The sequence below is a fragment of the Camelus ferus genome, chromosome 6 (assembly GCF_009834535.1).
Source record: "Camelus ferus isolate YT-003-E chromosome 6, BCGSAC_Cfer_1.0, whole genome shotgun sequence".
NCBI lineage: Eukaryota > Metazoa > Chordata > Mammalia > Artiodactyla > Camelidae > Camelus > Camelus ferus.
Window position 1 is genome coordinate 15,838,527 of NC_045701.1, and position 25,925 is coordinate 15,864,451.

General features: G+C 40.5%; 1 protein-coding gene across 1 annotated transcript in view; it reads left to right on the forward strand.

Moving 5' to 3' along the window:
- Positions 1-25,925, forward strand: part of ATP8B4 (ATPase phospholipid transporting 8B4 (putative)) — a 193,063-nt gene that overhangs the window by 160,504 nt on the left and 6,634 nt on the right. The window contains exons 22-23 of the mRNA XM_032481217.1: positions 12,817-12,900; positions 19,840-20,085. Of these exons, the coding sequence (XP_032337108.1) occupies positions 12,817-12,900; positions 19,840-20,085 (330 nt within the window). The remainder of the gene's footprint in view (positions 1-12,816; positions 12,901-19,839; positions 20,086-25,925) is intronic.

Genomic DNA, 25,925 nt, shown 5'->3' on the forward strand with positions numbered 1-25,925 from the left:
CCTTTAGCTAGTGCCAAGGTTGACAAAGGCAAGTTTCCTTGCAGTCCCTTTCTGTGTGAAGAGTTGTTTCTCCTTTTTTCTCACACTAAGGATTCAGCCCTCTGCTGTCTTAGCTTTATGAGACTGTTAGATTCCCCATTTGGTCTAATCTTGGCATTGATAATGGTGTCTCTTAAATAGTGTTTTAGAGTAAATAATATTTCCTATCTACTCATTTGGCATGGAACCCTGTTTTTTCCAAGCAACATGCATGAAGTCCAATAGGACAGGTACCATACAGGACCCACTTTGGGAAATTCTGGAATAGATGTCTCTACAGCAGTGGCTTCAAAACCAGACACTGTCCTGCTGTTTATCCTAGTTTCAATATTTTGAGGCAGTAAGATGTACAAAGGACAAAATGATGCTAAGAATATTATCCCCATAAAAACAGGCTATTTATGTTTTTCCCTTTTAAAAACTTCCACTTTCTTAATTAACTCTAGTGCAGTAATAAAATAGCCCTGTTTTATATGCTAAAGTGGGGGAAGTTATATTTAAACTTCTACAAAGTCTTTTTCATTATCCTCAAAGTTTTTTCCTGAGTATAAAAATAATTATATATCAATATATATCAACTTTTATATATCTGAGAACTCTCTTCATATTTTTATTTTAAAAACTCACATTTATAGAAACTCCTCCTTGTTTTCACATTCTTCAAAAATATTTTTCTTAATGGCATTCTGAAATACGAATTTTTAATAAATTGTTTAACTATTCTGATATATAAACATTTAATTTTTTGTCATTTTAAATTGAATAATTCATTCTTGCTCATAACCATGAGTCCCATGACATTGTCAGATTGCCAGTAGTAATGCTTGTTTACCATCTTGGGAAGAGAAAACGAAACAATGAATAGGACAAGTCTCTACCCACCTGGAACTTGTTTTCTCATTGGGAAATTAAAAAACGCACAAATAAGTCTGATAGAAGTACTGTATTTGGACTTAATGGTAGAGCATGGGAAAAATGAGTAATGTGTGAGGCTTTGCGGAGACTCCAGGGATTCAGTTAATCTCAAGTGAGTATATGAATATTTTCAAAATTAGGTGGCATCCGGAGGCCTGGAAGTCTAGCTACCCGTGGGGATGCAGGAGCTGGTCTGTGTAAAGGTGTGAGACTAGAGAGTAAAGGGAGAAACAACCATTTCGTCCTGCCTGAACACTTGGCAACTGACCTGCGGTTAGCTGAATTTAAAATCTTTCTAATTTCTAAAATCACATTTAAAAATCAACTTTTGAAGAACTGCATGGCATTGATGGGCGATCTTACTTACTGTATACAGCAAGAAGTGTCTTCTAGAACAGGTGTTACACTGTTGTAAGGATGTTAAGTGCCCGGGTTCCCCCCCCCCCCACGTGTGTGGGCTTGTGTGTTAGCCATACTGAGAACTGGGGGCGAGGGCAACTCGGATGTAGGATTGGGGTCAGTAGGGATCGTGGTCTCTTTTCCACTTCCCTGATTTTCACTACAAGTTCCTGATTAACAACAGGTTTAACTGAAAAATCCTTTGGCTTCTTAGCCCTGTTTTTCTAAGGACAATATGCTGTAAATGAGGCAAGTGAAAAGAAAACAACATATCTGGGAGAGACGCTCGTCTACAGAGAATGAGAATTTCTGAATAGGGGACATTTTTGCAGTAACATTTTTTCCCCCCATTGAAATCATTTAGCTGGCTCAGGGCCTCCAAAGCCACATGTTGGGTGACAAGGCTTTCTCAGCCGCGAGAGCCCATGAGCTAGCCACTCACTCCCAGTCTGTCCATGAAAGCCGGCGGTCTGAGGTCTCCCCACACCACCCGCCCCTCTCCTCAGTTGCTTCAGTGGAACTGGAAGCTCTCCAGTGAAGTGGAGCCAGTGGTGTAAAAGCTGCAGGGCCCGGTGGAGTTGGGAACAGCGGGCATGGGCTCAGGGGCCCGTCCTTGGCGGCCTGATCTGTGGTCACTTCCCTGTCTGCTCCCCAGAGTGAGGCTCACACGTCCTCCCCACACAGAACCCATGGTCTCTGCTCATTCACTTCACAAGGATCAGCTGAGTGCCAGTTTGGGTCCAAGGGCTCTGCTGGCCTCCGGGGACACGAGAATGAACCAGAGGGCTGCATTTCCTGCCCGGAGGGAACTTAACAGTCTGGGAATGATTTTATTTTCATAAATGTGAAACTGATGTTGAATAACTCTCTAGTCACCTTTCTCTTATTTTTCCAAGAGTTTTGAAAATTAAATTTGTCATGGATGGGCCATATCTGGGGGCCAACCCTGTCCAATCTCAGCATGATTCCTAAGCACCTAAACATTTCTTCCTTGTGTCTCTCAACATACGGCTTTGAAATAACCCACTCTACAGCCACAGAGATCTGACCAACTGTAAACAGGTTGTGCTTTCTTAGACACATTGTTGACTTTTAAAACACCAGTTTAATTACTTAATGAAGTGACATGCTTTTTTTTTTTTTTTCTTCACTACCTTGGCCTGTTTCTCGGGGCCTGGTGAATTTTATCCAGGCTCTGATGATAGCTCCAGTAGATTCCAGCTAGTGCCCCATCCTGGTAGGTGGGCTGGGGCAGACGAGCAAGCCCGTCCAGCTGTGGCGTGCAAGGCTCCAAGGGGCTGGTGGGTGGGACCATTCCCTGCTGGTGAGGTGGTGGCACTCAAGCCACCTCAAATGGATGATGTGGTGCAGGCTGTGTTGTGCTTGGCTTATGGACTTTTTCCTCTGCTTGAGACACATGGGGAAAGAATCTGCCTGGGAGGGACCAGACTCCTTTTGTTTGCTTTGCTGGGTGGACTTCCCTGAGAGAAGCAGCTTGGTCACAGAAAAAAAAGTGTACATTTTGTGGAAATCTAGAATCTTTGCTCGGGCAGGGAATGTCAGAGATAATGAGTCCAGCCCCTCATTTTATAGAAGAGAAACTGGGGTCCCCCAAGAGCTGAGGATCAATGTTAGACCAGGCTAGGACTGGAACTTACCATGTTTTCTGACTTTTTCTTCGGTGCTTCATCTGCTCTGCTTGGTAAGCATGACTGTAATTGTTACAGACCTGATGAAAGAGGATGGCTAGATCGCTTTTTCTTTTTAAATAGCCGTCTTCCCCCAGCCCCTGACTTCTAATCAGGTAGATGTTTGCTTTACTTGCAATCTAATGGAGAGACATCCAGAAACACTCAGTACAATATGACTCTGGGGAGAAGATGAACTCCTTGCTGAGAGCAAATTTATGCCATGGGGAGTGTCTCTCACAGCTTAGATCCTTAGAAAGGTCAGGCCTGCCTCAAAGCACACTGCGTCCTGGCCTCATCTGGAAGCTGGAGGCCACCGTCTGCCAGCAAACACTCCAACCAAACTGCCACTAAAAGACAATTTAAATGTAATCTGTCCTGATGAGATTTCTAACTAGATTTCTGGATCAGAGGAGTTTGGATAAAGGTCAGATACGTCTTTACACTGAATCATGGATCCTTTCTAAGGACATGCCTTATCCCAATCTGTTAGCAAAGCCTGCGTGATTTTCATGGAATCCACTGTGGGTTTCTGTGCACTATTTATATGTGTCACTTATTTTAAAAGCACTTTATGCCCCCAGGACTTTTAATAAAGATAAACTGTCTGCCACCAGGGATAGAGCCAAAAAAGAAAAATATAACCCACCCATATAACCCCCACCTCCAAAAAAAAAAAAAAACCCCAAAATAAAAGCCCCATTGGTTGAACCCCTATTTAGGAAATTCACATTTGAAACTGTGCAGCTACTGGCACCATGTACTCATGGGATGATATTATCTGATGACAATTTATCATTGTCAGTGAGATACAGAGCTGTGTATATTTGGCTTTTTTTTTTTTTTAAACTTCTGCCATGATATGGAAACAATTATCTTGTCAAGGCCAGAAAAACGTTAGTTCTGTCAAACAATGTAAGAAAACTCATAGTGAAAAGTTTGGAAAGTGAGGTGAAAGAGTGCGGCTGATCTCGAGGCTTGGACGACTTCATAGATTTGGTTACCTGTGGGCCCATTTCAGTCTGGCTGGCAGGCTCCTGCACTCGCCTTCCGGACGTGCTGTGTGGGAAGTCCAGGGAGGGGCGGGAGCTCAGGCAGTGGGCCCTTCCTCCGGGTCCTGCTAGTGGGTTTCTGCTAATTACACAAATCAGTAACAGATGTGGTGAGGCTGAGCACCTCATATTTGTTCCACAATGTGTTTTCTTTAAATGACAAATGTTTTTTAAGGCCAAAAGAAAAAAAAATAGTATTATATAGTTTTCCTCTGCAACACACAGCAAAAAGGGAATACATGTCTCCAGAGAGCTAAGCCAGCAGGCTCAGAACAGACAACCCTTTGTGACTGTTTAGATTCTTATTAAGGTTTATTTAAATGTGGTATTCTATCAATCAGAAAATTTTGTGTTCCCCAAGCTGTTAGATTGTAATTTGTAGCTGAAGTGTTTTGATTCTATATAAAATGGTCAAAAAGTTGATAAATTGTTCCCACAAAGAAGGGAGCAAGGAGGAGTTTTCCTTAAATAGGAAAACAGTGAAGTTGGAAAAGTGAACCCTCCATCGTCTTTTTTCTGATCTGCGGAGAGACACTTTTAGGCTTCCAGACAAACTAGTGGCATCGCACAGGAGCATGGTTTCTCTCTTACTTAGAATATTGAAGACAGGGAATAGAAAATTTGGAAGGAGAAGTGGTATGGCTGCCCCTAGGAGGACAGGGGCCCTAGGACAAGTTTTTATGTTCAGGACTCCTGTTTATGTAAACAATTTGAGTCACCCAAATCAAAATGTCAGCGCTAGTCTAGCCCAGTAGGCTTCCCACACCAGAGGCATCATTCCCTTTCTCTCCTCCACTTTTCTACCTTGCTGTTTCTTTGGGGCATCTGGTCAACCCACGTGAGCCAGAGAATGTGTGTGTGTGTTTGGTGTGGGGGTAGTGGAGGTAGGAGAGGGCTTGAGCATGCTTGGAAGGGAAGAAACAGGGATGGCATCACGATCATCGCTACTGTGCCCCTCTCAGCTGCTCCTAGTCACCGGAGGGGGGTCTTTAAAATTTTCTTTAAAATTTTCCCTTTAAAATTAGACAGTAGCCAGGGACTTAAAGGAGAAGCAGAGCACTTACTAGGGTAACTTCTTGAGTAGCTCGAGCTCTCGTAGGACGGGGAGACGCCGGTTGTAGAAAAAGACACTACTTGTGAATTTAATTTTGGTGGAAGCCCCTAAATCCTGAATCCTGAATCCTGTGCACACAGGTGAGAAAGGTGTTTTTTTAATAAGTGAATGACATTTGGTAGAGGCCAAATTAGTGTTAGAGCAAACAGTGACTGATACAATTAAGTATTCATGAAGAAAATGCACTATTATGTCAAGGTATTCTGTGTCCTTTAAATCTTGTTCTAATTTTCCAATCTTTTATTCATGTAGTAGTTTATTACAGAAATAAATACCTATGATTCGTTGTAGCAGTAAGTAATTGTATTTTCATAAAAAAGTATAATTGGTAGGAAAATCTACTTTTTTATCTGCCAGTTAAACATACCACTTAGAGCTTGAATCCTTGCATTCTCCCCCCTCCCTTCTGTGATAAAGGTGCTCATTTAGTGGGTTCTGTCTGTCAGGTGCTGCTGTATGACATTCACTCATTTCACTGAAGACTCACAGCCTCCCTCAAATCCCCATTTTATAGCCAGGGAACTAAGACTGAGGGAGAGTAAGTATTTTACTCAAGGACACGTAGTTCTGTCAGAATTCTGACTCCAATGCCCTTACCCTTAAGATACCAGCCTTCCTTTTCTTGAAGGCTTACCCTACACTGGGCATTGAGTTGGGTTCTTAGACCCCCACAGATGAGTAAATTGTGTAACCTGCTCCCAAGGAGCTTGAAATCTAGTGTGGCGGCGCGGGGGTGTCCTGGGAACTGGCACATGAATAACTGTAAGTTGACGGTTGTGAAACAGTGAGGTGTGGCGTGCCATGGGACTAGCAAGGAATGGCCTGGAACCCAGCCCTGAAGGCTGGAAATGGGCAGGGCTCAGCAAGGCTTCCTAGAAGATCTGTCCCCAGGCTGACCCTCCAAGGATCAATCAGAATGAAGCAGGTGAGGAGGAAGAAGATGGGCGTGCGTCCCAGCAGAGGGGGCAATGGGGGAGGGTCACAGATGCGAAGAATGGTTTGGGCTGGAACACAAGCCAAGCATCTGGCATGGTTCTGTCAGAGGGATTTGGGATTACTTTGATGTGGGGAGTTGGAGAGAGGGAGAAATACCAGATTTCCAGCTTGGGTTCTGGGATGAATGTAGTGGTGTCAGAAACTGATAGAGGGAACACAAGAGGTAGGCCTGGATAAGGGACTGTGGACTGGGTTCAGGGCTGGACATTGTGTGCAAAGTCTGTGGCACATCCTCAGGGGAATGCCTAGTAGCAAATTAAATATGTAACATTTATAAAAAGTTGTAAAAGTACTAATTCAACAAATATTTATAGAGCACCTGCCGTTGGCTAGACACTGCTCTTGGTGTAGAAGTTACAGTTGTGACTAAGTTTGTTTCGTGGAGAATATAGGTTTTACTAGAATTGATATAAATTCTGATTCATGGAGAATATAAATGCTAGTGGGATGAAGACAGATAATAAAGAAGTAAATTAGTACAATAATTTCCAAATTATTATTAAGAAAGAACTGGGTAACGTAGAAGTTCTCGTTGAGAAGGTAACATTGGAGCTGTGACCTGAGTTGTTGTGAAGGGAACTTTCATATGAATACCCGGAGGTTAAAGTATCCCAGGCAGAGGGCACAGCGAGTGCAGACGCCCCCTGAGCTAGGGACACGCCGCCGAAGTCAGAGCAAGACAGTCGGCAGAGCTGCAGCCTGGGGGTGGGGGGTAGTGCAGGGAGGCAGAGCTGGAGAGGGGAGCCCAGGGCCAGGAAGGGCTTCAGGGTGAAGGACTCAGATTTCATCCCAAGTAACTTGGGAAGCCATGGGAGGCATCTAACCTGGTAAATGCTAATGTTATCATTACAAATGGCAAAAGACCAGCATGCAAAATCCTGTTTACTGTACACTCTCAACTGTATAAAACAGCATGAGGAAAGAGGCCTTTAAAGACTCTTGCCGAATGCTACCGCTGGTTGAGAGAGGTGGTGTCGTGCGGGGGTCAGTGTTGTGAATGCTGAGGTCAGAGAACCAGAGCTGGAACCTGATCCTGACAGTTGCCAGCAGTTCTCAAACTCTGTGCTAGCAGGACCCTATCTATCAATATTTACAATATTAAAAATTACATTGGAGAAAACAATTTTTGAATATTTATTAATTCACTAAAAAATAGTGAACCCATGACATGCTTACCTAAATGACATATTTCAATGAAAAAAAATCTTGTGTTTTTCCAAAACAAAAAATAGAAGAGTGTTCATTTTTATACTTGAGTTCTTCCTATTTAGCACAATAGGAGGCAGCTGGGGTCTCAGAGCTGCTTCTGCATTCAGCTGGTTGTGATATCACAAGTCGTGTACGCTCGTGTGAGAATGAGGGTGAAAAGAGCAAATAAACAACTTCTTAGCATCATTCTGAAAATAGTTTTGACATTGTGGATCCCCTAAGAGTTTCCTACACTGCACTTTGAAAAATCTTTGTGTTCAGTGTACGATGTCAGACAGTCTCCTAACCCAGTGGGCCTCAAACTGTGTTTCCTCATCTGTCAGTTGGGGGCTATTAATAGCACCAACCAGATAGGATTATTGTGATTATTTAATGAGTCAGTATATGTAAATCCCTTAAAATAGTGCCTGGTACATAGTAGGTATTCAGTACACATCAGCTAGTTTCTTTTTCTTGTGATTCTGAGTGGCACCAAAAATGCTTCCAAACAATTGCAAAAAGTCATTTAAACTTTATTCTCACGGACCTTCCTTTCCTGGCCTCTCTTGCTCCCGCTGTGAAGTGAGGCTTTACATCTGCATGCCCACTTACACCTGCTACCATCCAATCATGGTGGGTTCAGTGCTGGCCAGTTTGTGCTGAGGATGGCACTGGAGGCTGGACCATCAGTTACTCATAGTTTAACAGGTCTTCGTTTTCCAGAGTCTTTCTTTCTTATACCTAAAATCACCTCTTCTCCGTGAGTGGAGGTTAGGTGATGGATGAAGTGGAGGAAGAAGAGATCTCATGGCACCAGTTCCTGTGTGGGGCTCTAAGACTTCAGTTTAACCACTTTCTCCCTTTGACGTTTCTCATACTGCAATCGTGAAATGAATTGATACGAAAGTCAGATGCCATCATCAAATACTTGAGGATTTGTGTTAGCTATTGCTTTAAAAAAAAAATTAAATGGGGGTGATTAAAATCATTAACCTTGGCTTCACAGTGGAATCACCTGGGAAATTTTTTACATTACTGATGATTTAATTGTCCTGGGTGTGGCACGGGCATCAGGACGTGCAGAATCCTCCTGGTGCCGAAAGTCTCACCAGGCTATGACTGAAAAAGAAGGTCATGTGTCTCCTTTTTCTTAAAATATGGCACTTTTTTTGTAAATGGGAAAAATCTACAAGTACGTATGTAATACATAATACATGTCATCTTAACAAACTGTTGTAAAACAGACACACGCTGCCCTGATCCAGTGCAAGACCCAGAACGTTGCCAACCCCCAGGAGCTCCCCTTGCTTCTCTCAGTCACACCCCTTTCTTTGTCCAACTCTCTAGTGGTCGTCCTTGCCCTGATACTTTATAATCAGTTTTTTATATTTTTACCATGTAAGTATGAATCCCTAAACAACATAGAATAGATGGCACATTTTTGAACTTTACTGAAATGAAATCATACTCTTCTATCTGGCTTCTTTTGCTCAACGTTGTATATTTTTGATTCTTTTGTGTTTTTGCAAATCACTATAGTTCCTGGCTTTTCATTATTTGGTAGCATTCAGTATCTTTCTCTGTTCCACTCCTGATAAGTGTTCCTGGTTTGGGACTGTTACAAGCAGGGCTGGCCTGAGCATTTTCATACGTCTCCTGGTGCATGAGGGCAGACACTCTGAACATGTCTAGGAGTAGAGTTGTTGGACCCATTTGCTTATCTGAAGGAAGAGAACAAGGCCAAGCAGACAGGAGTCCAGAAGATAGGAGTTGGTGTCAGCGACTCTGTTAACACTCCTGCTCTGGGCTGGAAGCCTGGAGGTTGACTATTCTGAACCATGTACCCTGGGGCTGTTGATGAGCTACAAGAGGTGACTGAGGAGCTCGTGATCCTCTGCTTTTTGACTGTCTCCTGAGACGAGAGGGCCAAGGTTCAGTGCCCATCGAAGGTAGAGGCGCTCACTCTGGGCTGGGACTGAAAGGCAGCTCCTGGCAATAGGGTCACAGGCTGCACTATGGCAGGACAGCTGGCTGGTCCAGAAAGCGTCAGGCCTTCATCCCATCCTCAGCAACTGCTAGAAGGAGATAAACTTAGCCTCCGGAGAAAGAAAACAGCATCTAGGCCTTGAAGTAGTTCTTAAATTCCAATCCTCTCCCTTGTCTTGACAGGCACTCCCCATTAGTTGGTTCATTGATGCTTTGATGAAGATATTTCTGTTTTGTTTTTACCTTAGCTTTTTTTTAATCTTCAGTGGGCATTTGGTATGAACCAATTGTTACTGTGTAGGGGTACATGCCTCGATCTTAAATGAATACCATAAATCCAGGCTTGTTCCAGATACCTCTGCTAAAATACCTGGGGGCTTTCCAGGTGATGCTGACAAGCTTTTCTAGTCTATTGTCACGGTTGCCTGATTCTCTGGGTATCGCTCTGCCCTTCTGCAGGCTCTGTCTTGCCACGTTGAGTCTAAGATCCTCTAGGTGACTGCTTCTGTCTTGTACTACTTTGCTCCAAGCATGCACGTAGGCTGTGGTGGGCTAGAGCTGGCCCATATTGGTTCCTAATTGCTGACTGTTCGGTTCTTAGGAATTATGTGAGCCCGTGGTTAAACACAGCTACTACAAATTAGATTATATTAAAAAGTTTGTAAATACTCAAGACTCATCACTTTTAAATTATTTTGCCATATTTTACTAATTGTGCTTTTGAGGTTATTTGCATATGTTGGATCTGGATGGTGGAAATACTACATACTGGCGAGCTATGGCCTGTCTCTTGTTGACTTAGCTAGTGAGATCACTGCTTGAACAGCCATGGCAAAGTATTTACACCATGGAAACTGGTCAGTGCTACAAATCAGGGCGTTTTCCTCCTTTCCTTCCCTTTCCTTTCCTTTCCTTCCTTCTTTCCTTCGAGTTGTTAAACACTTAGCATATCATTGGACATAGTCCTCCTTTTCAAACCCTTACAGCAGAGTTCAGACTCAAAGAAGAGAGTTTAACAGGTCTCAAAGAATAATAGGAAATTTATCATTCACAGAACTTAAAACTGGTCACTAGAGGTGGTTATTTTGAGTCACAACCATAAGCCTCTTGATTGTATCCCTAATGTTACTACTTTGCCTAAATCCTGTCTCAGCTGTTTATTGGTGGAAGAATTCATCTTGCCCGCTGAGCTCTGGCCCACCCTCAAAGAGAATGATGTTGAGCAGATCTTCCTATGTGGATTCCAGGCCTCAACTCTCTGGGATACACAGAAAGTACATTTTCCTTCCTTCCGTCATCTCCCCACTCCTCCTTTCCCTTTTCTGTTCTCTCTCTCTCTTTTTTTTTTTTTTTTTTGGTGGGGGTAGGTAATTAGGTTTACTTATTAATTGATTCTTAGAGGAAGTATTGGGGATTGAACCCAGGACCCCATGCATGCTAAGCATGCTCTCTACCCCTTGAGCTATACCCTCCCCACCCTTTTTTTTTGCCCTAAGACTGAACTCCCCTCAAGATGATTGACAGTGGGAAGGTCCACCCTCCTTACTTCTTACCACAGGGCTAACCTTGCTCAGAATACAATAATCAGCATTTTTACACTGTCTGGTTTATTCAGTGTTGAGTCAGACCACCTGTGGAACTTCAACAGAACAGTCCAGAATGAGATTTGGCCTTTGAAGAGCAGTCTCCACTTCCCCTTTCCTTGAACAAGGATACACCCATCTCAAGAATAAACAATAACACTAACACAGAGTAGTCCAAGTCCAGGTTTAGCAATAAAGACACCAAAATACTTTTTTCTTCGATATAATCTACATGTACAGGACATAATTTAAAGGCTCGCTATATTTATATACCTATGTGGAATCTGCCTTTAGCTTCTCTGTATGGAGCATTTGCATTTAAGATTCCTTACTGCTTTCAGAACTTCCCTAAGAAGAAAATGTACTTCAGAATATATTAAAAATCCAGAACTTCTCCCTGCAGGTCACCTGGTCCAGCACCTTCGTCTTTCATCTGGACCACTGCAGTAGCCTCCTCACTGGTTTCCCATCTCCCGCCATGGCCCCTCCTCTGTCTGTTCTCACCACAGCATCCAGAGTGATCAGGTTAAAATACAGATTGGATCAGGATGTTCCTGTGCTCAGAATCCTCTGATGTCTTCTCATTTTCCCTAGGGAATAGGCACAGTTACCTACATAGGATCTTCCTCTATTTCTTTGCCATCATACCCTCTGTAGGGCACTCTGCTCCAGCCAAATGGACCGTCTTGCTGTCCTCTGAACATACCAGAGGCTCTCTCGCCTCATGGGTTCTTCGTGGCATCTACTTGCAATAGGAAATGTTCTTGTCCTGGAAAGCTGCATGTTTCGACTCTTTATTTCTTTGGATTTTTTCTCAAATGTCACTTCTTAGTGAGACTTTCTCCAGTCACTTTATCACCATTACAACCCTTCCACGTTTGTAATCCCCTTTTCTACCCTGTTATCTTTACCTTCTCACACTCATTCACTCTCCAACTGTATGTACTATATACATATAATATGAATGTATAATCTTACTTATTGTCTGTTTCCTGACACCATTACAGTGCAAATTTCATAAGGAATTTTTATCTGATTGTATCATGTTCAATTACTATTGCCTAGAACCTGGTTCTTGGTACATAGTGGTTTCTCAATAAATAATGAATGAATGATAGGATGGTAGAACAGACATTGGTTAGGAGCTGGAGGCCTAGGTTTTGATTTTTGCCTTTGCCTGTGATAAGCTCTAACACTTACTACATCCTGTTTCTACATCTCCATGTACTTATTAATATACTGGGGATATAATGACTGTTTCACATGCCTCACTGACTTTTAGTGACGCTCATGCAAGGAAGTACTCTCCATATGCCTAAGGGGATGTTTTTACTGTCTTACTTGTTTATACCCAGTGTAGTGAGCAGCAAGCTCCACGCCCATCTTGCTGTAAACCACGCCCAAGGAAAAGCTCTCCACCTGAACACAGGGTGGGGCGCTCAGGTTCATTTCTGTATCTCCCTTCTGAAGATGTTAGTGGTGCATTTGCTTTTTGCTTAGATCAGGTAATTGGACTTACAATAAGCCAGAATGAAATAACCGACCATAAGGAGCCAGGGCCTTTTGTGTGTCCCCCCGTCGTGTCAAGTGTTCTATGTGTATGATGCCCTTTCATCCCCACAGCAGCGCTTCAAGGAGAATATGGCTTCATTTTAGAGATGAAGAAATTGATTTTTAGAAAGGTCTAGTATCCCACTAACTCGGCAGAGCTTGGGGGAGAACTCATGTCTGTCTGACCCTAGTGCCAAACTCCCGTCCGCCTCAGGAAGTTGAATTATTTAATGCAAGAGCCTGAAAGTGACTGTTTTCACTCCCGTGTGGATGATGGTTATCACTGTGTGTTCATTTCTTTTCAGACTGTCTATGACCAGTGGTTCATCACCCTTTTTAACATTGTCTACACATCACTGCCTGTTTTAGCCATGGGGATTTTTGACCAGGTACGTGTTTTTCTGTCTTTATAACTTCTTTGTTCTGTAGATGCCTTTTAGTTGCTTCTAGCTAGTCATGGAAAGAGTCCTAGGGGTGCAGTTGATTTAATAGGTATCACATGGATCAAAACCCCTTCCAGATCCCGCCCCTCCCCTCCAAAGGATCCTCTGATCAGAGCTTGGCTACTGTCTTCTTAAAGATGCACACCCTACGCTACCACTCTAAAGGCCCTGAGATGTCCTGCAAGAAACAGTCTCTTTGATTTCATTTTAGCCCAGCATTTCCCAAATCCATAGGACTGCACTTTTACTCAACTTATTTTTCATATGGAACTTAACTAATACGCCTCAGAACTAGTACCTGTGGTTCACACACCGGGGGATACTGTATGAGCCTCTGAGAGCGCAGAGAACCACGCAGGGATACAGAGAAAATCATGGAAGCGGGTTGGAGTGCAGAGAGTTAGCATCCGCGGGGAGACTTCCTTGGCCAGCACAGCCGAGAACCAGAAGTCCAGGCCAGAGGAGCGCCCTGCCAACGGCAGAGGAAGACACGGAGCCCCACAGCCACGGAGAGAGAAAGGGCACAGTCTTCTTTTGTCTAGCTCAGTGTGCTTGAGGGGAGAGAAGGGAGGGAATCAGTTATCACATGGTAGATCCTTGGCACACGCTGTCTTGGAGGGTGCTTCCTGGATGGGGAAGAAGTCTGGCTAACTCAGGGGAAATAAAAGGCTGGCCAGAGGAGTTTCCATGGCACAGTTAGAGTGTACCGTTTAAAAAAGTTTTTTTTTTTTTTGAAGTATTTTTAAAGAGACCAGACTTTCTCCAGGCTCTTGTTAGAACCATTCGCTAGGCCTCATTTTCTGGCCTAAAGCCATCTATTGCAAAATATAAATCTTCATATTATGAGCTTACTCTACTCTCCCTTCTGAGGCTTTGCAGTCAGTTGTAAGCCTCACTTCTTGTATGTGAAAAAGGCAGTTTGTGAATGACATATTTTGTGGAATTCTACAAAAATTAATGACCTCTTGAAGGCTTTAGATATAAAGGATTAAGCACATCCATTTCTAAGCACCCATGTTCACAAGTGCTCCTTTTCTTGGTGCCCCATAGCTGCCCAGAATGTGGAATAAAATATTAAAAAATAAAGCATTTTCTGGGAAAAGATGGTTATTGAGTAATCTGGAAAAAAATAAAATAAGGAGACAGTTCACGATGGTAACATAGGATCCTGAACTCACCTCTTCCCGCGGACACACTGAGTCTACAGCTACATATGCAACAGTTTCCTCTTGAAATAACCTAAAGGCTGTCTGAGTGAAGACTACATGTTGGGCAAAGAGGAAGAAAACTACATTGAAGCAGGTTGGAGAGGCTGGGACACAATTTCGTCATAAACCCCACCCAGTCCCCCCAGCATGGCAACCCACAACCCAGAGAAAATCCAAAGCCTGAAGCGTCTCCCTGAGGAGTGAAGGATGTGCACCCCACATTGGGCACCTTAACTTTTAAGACCTGCACCTGAGAGACGAGCTCCCCAAAAGCAGCAGGGCTCATGTCCCAAGACCCACAAGACTGAAGTGATCTAAGAAATGGGCCCGTGTGCTCAGATTCATTCACTCCTGGGCCCAGCTTAGAGGCAGCAGCTCATGCCCAGTGATGGAGGCTCGCTGCTTGTATTAAAGCATCAGCCCAAGGGGCAGGCATCTCATCTACCACACACATCTAGGAGCCCGCTGGAACACACTCCACCGACAGATGAGACTTGTCGGTGCCATCCTGGCACCCTCCCTTTGCCACACTCCAGAGCACCAGTATCTCCCGGAAGGGAGCTTTTACATGTGTCTGGTGTCCCTATTTTTGTGGCTGCTGCCCAGGGGACAGCTCTGTGTCATCTGGCTCTGGTGGCCAGTGGGCTTGCAGTTCCACAGGACTGTACATATTTGCATGTTTTCAAAAGCTGCTGCTTGAGGGTCTGGATTCCAATCAGCCTGAGTGTAGATGCTGAGATCCAATCCACAGGGACATTGATATGTCTTGGCACATTCCCAACTACTGAGAGCTATTAGAAATATAACAGGCTGCTTGGACAAGCATGAAGGTTTGAGAGACAACAAAGAGCTGGGGTAGGGTTAAACAATAAGGTTTATCTTCTACATGAGGCCACTCTTCAAGAGTGGGAGAAGTGGTGGTTTTATCAACTGTATAGAAACCAACACAGAGAGTCAAATAAAATGAAAACAAAACAAAACAAAACAGAGGAATATGTTCCAAACGAAAGAATAAGATAAAACCTCAGGAAAAAAACCTTAATGAAATGGAAAGAAACAATTTACCCAATAAATAGTTTAAAGCAATGATCTTAAAAATGCTGACAGAATTGAGAAGAATGAATACAATGAGAACTTCAACAAAAAAGATTAAAAATATAAGAAAGTATCAAATAGAAGTCACAGAGCTGAAGAATATAATAACTGAACTGAAATATATACATTACAGGGGTCCCATAGCAGAGTAGATGAAGAAGTAGAAAGGATCAAAAACTTGAAGATAACACAGTGGAACACACCCAATCAGAGCATTAAAAAGAAAAGAATTTTTAAAAGTGAAGATTGCTTAAGGAACTTACAGGACAACATCAAACAGGCTAACATTCACATTATACGGGTCCCAGAAAGGAGGAGAGAGAGAGAAAGGGGCAGAAATGATATTTGTAGAAATAATGACTGAAAACTTCCCGACGTTCAGAACCAAGAAGCTCAGAGAGTTCCAAATAAGATAAACCCAAAGAGACTCACACAAAAACACATTGTAATTAAAGTATGGAAAGTTAAAGACAAAGAATATTAAAAGCAGCAAGAGAAAAACAACTTGTTATGTGCAAGCAAACCCCCATAAGACTATCAGCAGAAACTTTGCAGCCCAGAAGGAAGTGGCATGATATATTCCAAATTCAAAGGAACTTTCAAACCTTTTGAAGAAGAATGCTTTACCCAGCAAGGTTATCATTCAGAATTGAAGGAGAGATAAAGAGTTTTCCAGATAAGTAAAAGACAGAGAAGTTCATCACTACTAAGCCAGCTTTGTAAGAAATGTTAAAGTGGCTTCTTTAAGCTGAAAAGATGGGTGCTAATTAGTAACAAGAAAACATATTAAAGAATAAGTATCACTCAATAGATAAATACAGTTGACCCTTGAACAACATGGTTTTGAACTATGTGAGTCCACAATCCATAGTTGGCTGAATCCATGGATATGAAACCATGGATATGGAGGACCAACTATAAAGTTATATGCAGATTTTTGATTTGTGAGTGTTAGTGCCCCTAACCCCTGTGTTGTTCAGGGGTCAATGGTATATAATAAGAGTAGTAGATCAGTCATTTATAAAGCTAGTAGGAATATTAAGAGACAAAAGTAGTAAAAATAACTATGACTACAATAATTAGTTAAGGGATACACAAGTTAAAAAGGTGTAAAATATGAGATCAAAAACATAAAATCTGGGAGGAGAGTAAAAGATACTGAGTTTTAGAATGGGATCAAAATTAAACAGTTATCAACTTAAATAGACTGTTATAGATATGTAATTATATGTAAGCCTCATGTAACCACAAAGCAAAAATTTACACTGAATACAGAAAGATAAAGAGAAACAAATATAAGTATATCACTGAAGAAAGTCACCAAAGCACAAAGGAAGAGAGCAAGAGAAGAAGAAAGGGACAGAAAGGAATTACAAAAACAGCCCGAAAACAATTTACAAAATGGCAATATGTACCTACCTATCAATAATTACCTTAAATGTAAATGGACTAAATTCTCTGATCAAAACATAGAGTGGCTGAAAGGATTAAAAAACAAGACCCATCTATAGGCTGTCTACAAGAGACTCACCTTAGATGTAAAGACACACAGAGACTGAAAGTGAGGGGATGGAAAGAGATATTCCATACAAATGGAAAAAAAAAAAAACCCCACAAAAACCAAAAACAAAAAACTGGAGCAGCTATACTTATATCAGATGAAATAGACTTTAGAACAAAGACTAGTAAGAGACAGAGATGGGTATTACATAATGATAAAGGAATCTAATCCAATAATAGAATATAACATTTGTAAATATTTATGCACCCACACAGGAGCACCTACATATATAAAGCGAATATTAATAGACCTAAACGGAGAAATAGACAGCAATACAGTAACAGTAGAGGCTTTAATACCTTACTTCGATCAACAGATAGATTATTCAAACAGAAAATCAATAAGGAAATGCCTTAAATGACATGTTAGACCAGATGAACCGTATGTGTGTGTATACACACTTCATCTAAAAGCAGCAGAATGCAAATTCTTCTCAAGTGCACATGGAGCATTTTAAGGGACAGATCATATGTTAAGCCACAAGAAGTCTTAAGTCTTCTTAAATTTAAGAAGATTGAAATACTATTTAAGACTGAAATCATATCAAGCATCTTTTCCAACCACAATGGAATAAAACTAGAAATTTTGTGAAAACTGGAAAATTCACAAATATGTGGAGATTAAACAACATGCTACTGAACAACCAATGGTTCAAAGAATAAATCAGGAGAGAAATAAAAAAAATACCTTGAGACAGATTAATATGGAAATATACCAAAATTTGTGACATACAGAAAAAGCAATTCTAAGAGGTAAGTTCATAGCAATAAATGCTTACCCCAAGGAAGAAGAAAAGTCTCAAATAAACAACGTATCTGTACACCTTAAGGAACTAGAAAAAAGATGAACAAATAAAGCTCAAAGTTAGTAGAAGGAAAGAAGTAAAGATTAGAGTAGAAATAATTGAAATAGAGACTAAGAAGCCAATAGAGAAAGTCAGTGAAACCAAAACCTTGTTCCTTGAAAAGCTAAACAAAATTGACAAACCTTATTATTATCGTCATTACTTTGTTATTATTTATTGAAGCATCTGTGTGTTTTTTTTTTTCCCCTCGAGAGCTGCGGCAAGAACTCTGTTGAATACATACGCATTTAATCATAAGCGGTTCTGTGAGGGAGATGCTGTTGTTTGCATTTCTGGAGATGAGGAAACTGAGGCTCAGACAGATTAAGTAGTAGGTCTAAGACTACACACCTGCCAAGCAGCAGAGCTAGGGTTTGAACTCAGGATTGTCTGGCTCCAAAGCCTGTGCATGTAACCTTATCAGTCACTGGACTAGCAGAAGAAGCACCTAAGAGCGTCACAAACAGGATTTCCTGAAGAAGCTATGTCAGTGTTTCTCATTGGGCCCCATTCATCAAGACCTGAGCCATCCTTCAAGCAAGAAGGGGAACATGGTCTGTTCCCAGAGTTCGTGCCTGGGTTGCTCCCTCCTTGGCTGCTTCACCTCACCCGTGGTCCTGTGATGTCACCAGTGGTCAGTTCTTGCCATACTTTTTGGCTGTGGTGCTCACAGCATGGTCATCAGCATGACTTTGGAGCTGGTTAGAAATGCAGATTCTCAGGCCCCACCCCAGCCCTCCTGAATCGTAATCAGCTCCCCAGGTCATTAGTGCGCATGTGAAGTGTGAGGAGCGCTGCTTCAGCTTCTCTCAGGACCCTGCTGGGGCTAAGCATGATGCCTTCTCATTCTGTCTCAATTCTTAGTCCTGGTCACCTAGTGACTGCTGTTGGAATCCTCCCTGGGTAGAGCACTCAGCTCTTCAGGCTCGGCTCCTTCCTCCATAGAATCCCCCATGCAGTTTCCCCCAGTCCCGGTTCCCCTACTCCTGCTCACCTTCCCTCAAAAGTTGGGAACTCAGGTGCACCAATTCTGACTCTGCAGCTCTCTGCTGACATTCCCTGGTCACTAGCATATACTGCTTTGACAGCTAACCCCTGGGGCCACTGGCTGCACAGGAGGTACTAGAACCCCGGGAGCATGAGTGCAGCTGCAACAGAGTGTTGGAAAGAAACTTCAGTTTGAAGCCAGATATCTGGGTGCAAGTTAAGTTCTGGTTCTGCTGTAAGAGCTGTGTGGTCTCTCATGAATTGCTCTTGGAGACTCCGGTTCCTCTTGTATAAAATAGGGATCATTTTTTTCCCACTTTTAAAAAAATTGAAGTACAGTCAGTTACAGTGTGTCAATTTGTGGTGTACAGCACAGTGTCCCAGTCATGCATATATATACATAAATTCATTTTCATATTCTTTTTCATTAAAGGTTATTTCAAGATACTGAACATAGTTCCCTGTGCTATACTAAAGAAACGTTTTTAAAAATCTGTTTTTATATATAGTGGCTAACATTTCTAAATCTCAAACCCCCAAATTTATCCCTTCCCATCCTCTTTCCCCGGTAACCATAAGGTTGATTACTATGTATGCAAGTCTGCTTGTTTTATAGATGAGTTCATAGTGTCCTTTTTTTTCTTAAGATTCCACATGTGAGTGATACCATATCGTATTTTTCTTTCTTTTCTGGCTTACTTCACTTGGAATGACGTTCTCCAGGTCCATCCATGTTGCTGCAATTGTCAATATTTTATTCTTTTGTATGGCTGAGTAGTATTCTATTATATAAATACACCACAACTTCTTTATTGAGTCATCTGTCAGTGGACATTTAGGTTGCCTATATATCTTGGCTGTTGTAAATAGTGCTGCTGTGAACACTGGGGTGCATGTATTTTTTCAACTTAGAGTTCCCTCCAGATATATACCCAGAAGTGGGATTGCTGGGTCATATGGTAAGTCTATTTTTAATTTTTTGAGGAATCTCCAAACTTTTCTATTTGGCTGCACCAGTAAAATGTGGATCATTTTATTACCATTTAGGTTACTGTGGGAATGAAAACAAATTGAATAGTGCATATCAGGACAGGCTTAGACATGCACATGCTGTTTCTGGAGATAGGGAATTCAGGGCCTCTCCAACTTCTTCTCAAGCCTCCTTCGCTGAAGTAACTCTTTGTTGACAGGATGTTAGTGACCAGAACAGCATGGATTGTCCCCAGCTCTACAGACCTGGACAGCTGAATCTACTTTTTAACAAGCATAAATTTTTCATCTGTGTGGCACATGGGATCTACACCTCATTAGCCCTTTTCTTTATCCCCTATGGGGCCTTTTACAACGTGGCTGGAGAAGACGGACAGCACATCGCAGACTACCAGTCTTTTGCAGTTACCATGGCCACATCTTTGGTCATTGTGGTCAGTGCGCAGGTAAGCTACTGGTGAAAATATCTTAACTTGATGGCTTTACGGCTTTTAAAATTATGTTTCATTGTTGACAGTAATCCTAAAGGAATACTAGGGTTTTCTTTTTAACTGCATATTTTGAGATGAAATAGCTTTAACACAAATTTCCAGACATCAGGATTAGCACTGTGTGTCTGTAACCTCCATGTCAGTAGAAACCTCACAATGAATCACTGCTTGGGAACATTGTTAAGTAAAGAAAAATAATTATACTACTACTTCCTCCTTATATTTTCTTCTTGGAAGAAAAATTTTCCAATGATAACATACTTTTCTATAATATCTATATGACTTAGCAACTTCCAGGTTTTTTTAAGGTGAGTTCTAAAGTTTATTTGGCAGTATATTTCTGTGGAATTATTCAAGAGGTTCAGTGTTATGTCTGTGGTGTATCATAGGAGCTCTTCTGGTATGAGTGGTTTTTGATGATCCACTGACTTTGACTGGGCATTTTGAGTTTGTTTCTGTTTCCTCTTTAATGCAAATGGTGGACAACACTATTAGATATTGAGTTAGAATTCACGAAAGCCATCCACCTCATTAAAATCTGTAACTCTGGGTGGATACAACAAGCAACGTAACCTCTGTTTTTTGTTTTTATTTGTGTGTTTTTCTTAAAGGGAAAGTATCAATCAAGGGCTTAATTTTTATAGATTCAGAGTTTGATCTGCCTTTGGTCAGTCCTTTTTCTATACTATAAATGACTTCTTTTACAAATCTTAGCTACTTATACCCAACAAAAGATCTCATTAAATCCTAGACTTTCTCTTCATGACAGAATAAATATTTATTAGATTGAACGAATCAAATGTAAACATACTGCTTTTAAAGGTCATCCCTACCATTCCTTAGCCCATGTAAGTGAGTGTCACTGACTTCATACCAAAGCCATTAACACTTGACATCTTGGGAGTCCAAAATTCAGAGTCAGAGAGGTAGCATCCAAAAGCAAAACTAGATTTCTCCACTCAAAGGGGAGTTCTGTTTGTTTCACAACTGAATAAAATGTACTGATGCTTTGTGAACCCTCCATATGAAGTTCCCCTGTGTTCAGTTCTGTAGCAGAGGAGAAAATAATGGAGTTACTTGGGGGCATCTGACCTAGCTAAGGCATCTATCATGAAATCACAGTTTCAATCAGAAACTGCTGTCCTACATACATAAAATAGTAAGTTTCAACAATTTTGTGAATAAGCTCACTTTGACAGTGGTATTAACATCCTTTCCTCTCTGTCTAAGCTTGACTTGGTGTCATGATAACAACTCCCATGACATTTCCATGGCCTGTGAGTACAGCTGTAAATCTTACGTACCTGTCCTGCTGATGCTGCATACCAAACTTTAGCAGTCTCTATTTTTCATATCAGTTTTATTTCAGTTATTTGAATTGTAAAATATTCTTTTTAACATTCCAAACAATACAGAAGTGTTTAAAATATAATGAACCATCCTCCATTCCTTCGCCATACTCCCTAGACTAATTACTACTGTGATTACCTTAAATCCTTCCGTATTTTTTCCTCTGCTTTGAGACGTACACACACTATATTCAAGGAAGAGGGATCACAGTATGTATACTATTCTGAAATATGCACTTCTCACTTAACAAGACATTATGGACAGCTTTTTAAATGAACACATTCAGATCTAAGTCTTCTTAAGAGCTTCACAGAATTTTATAATATGGATATATAATAATATTGATAGACATCCAGGATGTATCTTTTTTTGGTTTGTTATTGAAGAAATGCTAGTTCATATACTAGTACATATTTTATATACTGTCAGATAAATTCCTAGAAATAAAATTTCTTGTGTCAGAACTCCTTTAACACCTCTAACTTTTACCAGTCTGATGGATGAAGAATGCCATTTTGTTGTTTTCACTGCTGGGTCAGAGTATGTACATTTAAAATTTCATTGATATTGCCATGTCACTTACCAAAAAAAAAAAAAAAGATCGTAGTTGCAGACAACAGACACCTCTTTAAGTAAAAAAGGATTATAAAAAGCTATTAGGTAGCTTTAGACTCTTCAGGAGGACAAATGAACCACGGAGAGCCACAGTGAGGCAAGGCACCCAACCACGTGGCTGCAACTTTGAAATGAAATGAAACCATTGCTTTTACCACCTCTTACAGCTTGGCTCTGGTCACAATGGACACCAGAAGGTTAGCCACAGACTTCCAAAGAATCACCACCTCCACCACCATGTTGTCAAATACTGAGTATTAAAGTTTTCCATTGCAATGATCATTCTTATCAAGTTCTCCTTGTATTTCAAGGAGATTTTGCCTTATGTAATTCAAGGCTATTTTTTTTGCAATGTAATGGGTCTTGATTGATATTTGATACTAGTTTTACTTATCTTGCTTTTTTGGTTTGCATGTGCCTGATATATAATCTGGGCCCATCTCTTCATTTTCATCTCTTTCTTATTTAATCATTTAGTTTTTCTCTTTCGATAAGGGAGTTAAGCTGCTCCGTTTATTGTAACAACTTATGTGTTTTATCTTGTTTCTTTCATGTTATTTTATGATTACTTTCAATTCTAATTTATTTCCATTTTTTCTTTTTCAAACTTGGATGCATTGTGATTTTAAATATTCTATTTATCATGAATAATTTATAAGTTTTACTATTGTATTCCCATTTTACTAGTGATTTCTCCCATTTTTAGTCACTTCAATCTCAATTTCCATATTCATACACCAAAATTAAATAATAACTGTATCCATTACCACATTTCACTATCCTTTTCTTCACCTTCCCTCATCCACCTCCAAATTAAATAATTTTGGAAATGTTTTTACTTTAATTCTCCCTTCTTGCCCTTACTCTTGAGTACTTAATAACATATAATTTTAGTTCTAGGATGCTCCTTTAACATATGTTTTGACTCTTGAAAAATTATTTTAAAATTAATACTTAGCTCATACATTATTGCTCATTTAGGGCCGACTATACATTTATCAGAATTTTTGTTCACTACCATTTTTATGCTCTTTGTTCTCATTTAATTACATATTATATATATATATATATATATATATATATGTATTTTAAATTGAAGTATAGTCAGTTTACAATGTTGTGTCAATTTCTGGTGTACAGCACAATGCTTCAGTCATACATCAACATACATATATTCATTTTCATATTATTTTTCACCATGAGTTACTATGAGATATTGAATATAAACTTGTTTATCTATTTTATATATAGTAGTTAGTATCTGCAAATCTCGAACTCCCAATTTCTCTCTTCCCACCCACTTCCCCACATGGTCACCATAAGTTTGTTTTCTATGTCTGTGAGTCTGTTTCTGTTTTGTAAATAAGGTCATTTGTCCTTTTTTTTTTTTTTTTTTTGAGATTCCATATATGAGTGATATCATATGGTATTTTTCTTTCTCTTTCTGGCTTACTTCACTTAGAATGACGTTCTCCAGGTCCATCCATGTTGCTGCAAATGGTATTATTTTACTCTTTTTTATGACTGAGTAGTATTCCATTGTATAAATATACCACAGCTGCTTTATCCAGTCATCTGTCGATGGACATCTAGGTTGTTTCCCTGTCTTGGCTATTGTAAATAGTGTTGCTATGAACATTGGGGTACATGTACCTTTTTAAATGAAGGTTCCCTCTGGAGATATGCCTAGGAATGGGATTGCTGGATCATATGGTAAGTCTATTTTTAGTCTTTTGAGGAATCTCAATACTGTTTTCCATAATGGCTGCACCAAACTACATTCCCACCAACAGTGTAAGAGGGTTTCCTTTTCTCCACAGCCTCTCCAGCATTTATCCTTTGGGGTGTTTTGAATGATGGCCATTCTGACTGGTGTGAGGTGATACCTCATTATAGTTTTAATTTGCATTTCTCTGATAATTATTGATATTGAGCATTTTTTCATGTGCCTGTTGCCCATTTGTGTGTCTTCACTAGAGAATTGCTTGTTTAGGTCTTCTGCCCATTTTTGGATTGGGTTGTTTGTTTTTTTCTTATTAAGTTGTATGAGCTGTTTTTATATCCTGGAAATTAAGCCCTTGTCAGTCTCATCATTTGCAAATATTTTTTTTCCATTCTGTACCTTATCTTTATGTTTTACTTATGGTTTCCTTTGCTGTGCAAAAGCTTGTAAGTTTAATTAGCTCCCCCCCCTTTTTTTTTTTTTTTTGCGTAATTTTGCTCTTATTTCTATTGCTTGGGTAGACTGCCTCTAGGAGAACATTGCTGAGATTTATGTCAGATAATGTTTTGCCTATGGTTTCTTCTAAGAGGTTTATAGTGTCTTGTCTTATGTTTAAGTCTTTAAGCCATTTTGAGTTTATTTTTGTGTATGGTATGAGGGAGTATTCTAACTTCATTGATTTACATGCAGCTGTCCAGTTTCCTGATTTATTTGGTTGTAGTAATTTCCTTGAGTAATTTTTTCAGCAAGGGTGCATGGATGTTACGTTTTTGAGTTCAAATCTTTCTGCATCTTTACATTTAAATGATATGTTGGATAGGCATAAGACTGTAGAATCAGAGCAGTTTTCTTGAGGAACTTTGTGTTTTTCCACAACATCCCAGTTTCAGTGTAACAGTTTGAGATTAGGCTGATTCTCTTTCCTTTGTAAGTAATATTTTCTCTGTCTAGAAGCTTATGTTCTTTGTCCTTGGACTTTAAAAATGTCACCAGAATGTAACTTATATCATTACTGAGGATTTAGAGTACCCTCCCAAACTGAAAATCTTTGCTGTTTATTATCACAGAGCAGTTTTCTTCTGTCGCTTCTTTGATTCTTTCTCTATTTCTCTTCCTGTTTCTACGATGACATTATTTGTATATTGGGCCCATGGATCTGAGATCTGTGGATTTGCCATCCATGTCTATATCTTTTTGCACACAGCTTCCATTTTCCATTTCTTCAAGTTTTTGCCCTCTATTATGAGAGATTATTTCCATGTTTTTTCCAGAATATTAATTCAGTCCTCATCAGTGCCCATTCTTATTTGATTTCTCCATTGAATTTTTAAATTCAGAAATAATGCTTTTTTTCTTCCAGAATTTTTTCCTGTGATCTAATTGCAACTCCTTAAGAGTTTTCATTACTTTTTTTTTTTTTTTTTTTTTTTTGGTTATAGTGCTTGTCTGTCTTTTGTATTAGTTCTGCCTCACTAGGAGCCACCTGTTCTTTTTTTTTTTTTTTTTTTTTTTCCAACTCAGTCCTCTTAAATGAGTTGTGGTTTTTTTTTTTTTTTTTTTTGCCTACTCACACCCACACAGGTCAGGCTATTGGTGTCTTTTAATGAACTGACAGGTGGTGAAAGGTTGAGCTGGGGACTGGGGTCTAATGTCTTAACAGATGGACTGGAAAACCACCATCTCTTTGCTAAGGCATGGAAAGCAGGGCTCTCTGTCCTTAGGCCTCTTGAGGAAAGAAAAGGCAGTCCCTTTATCACCCCTGCAGTTTCATCGAGGCTGCCGGCATTCTTTTAATGGGGCATCATTTTAAAGGACAGTGAACGTCTATGGGAAGGGGAAGTGTATCTCCATGTGCAGAGAGGCATCTGTTTACTACATAGGTAGAGCCGCCTCAGGCAGGCAAGAAATCTCTGGTCTTGCACCAGACTCTGCTAGAAATGCACACCTTCACTTGGACCATTTGGGAACTCTGAGATACAAATAAGAATACTAGAACCCACTTTTTTCCCCCTGAAAACTCAAGTGTTCGTATTTACCTTAATTCCCCCATAGTAAGCCACTCTTTCAGCTCTGCTGCCATAACAAGTTACTGGACAGGAGAAGGGCC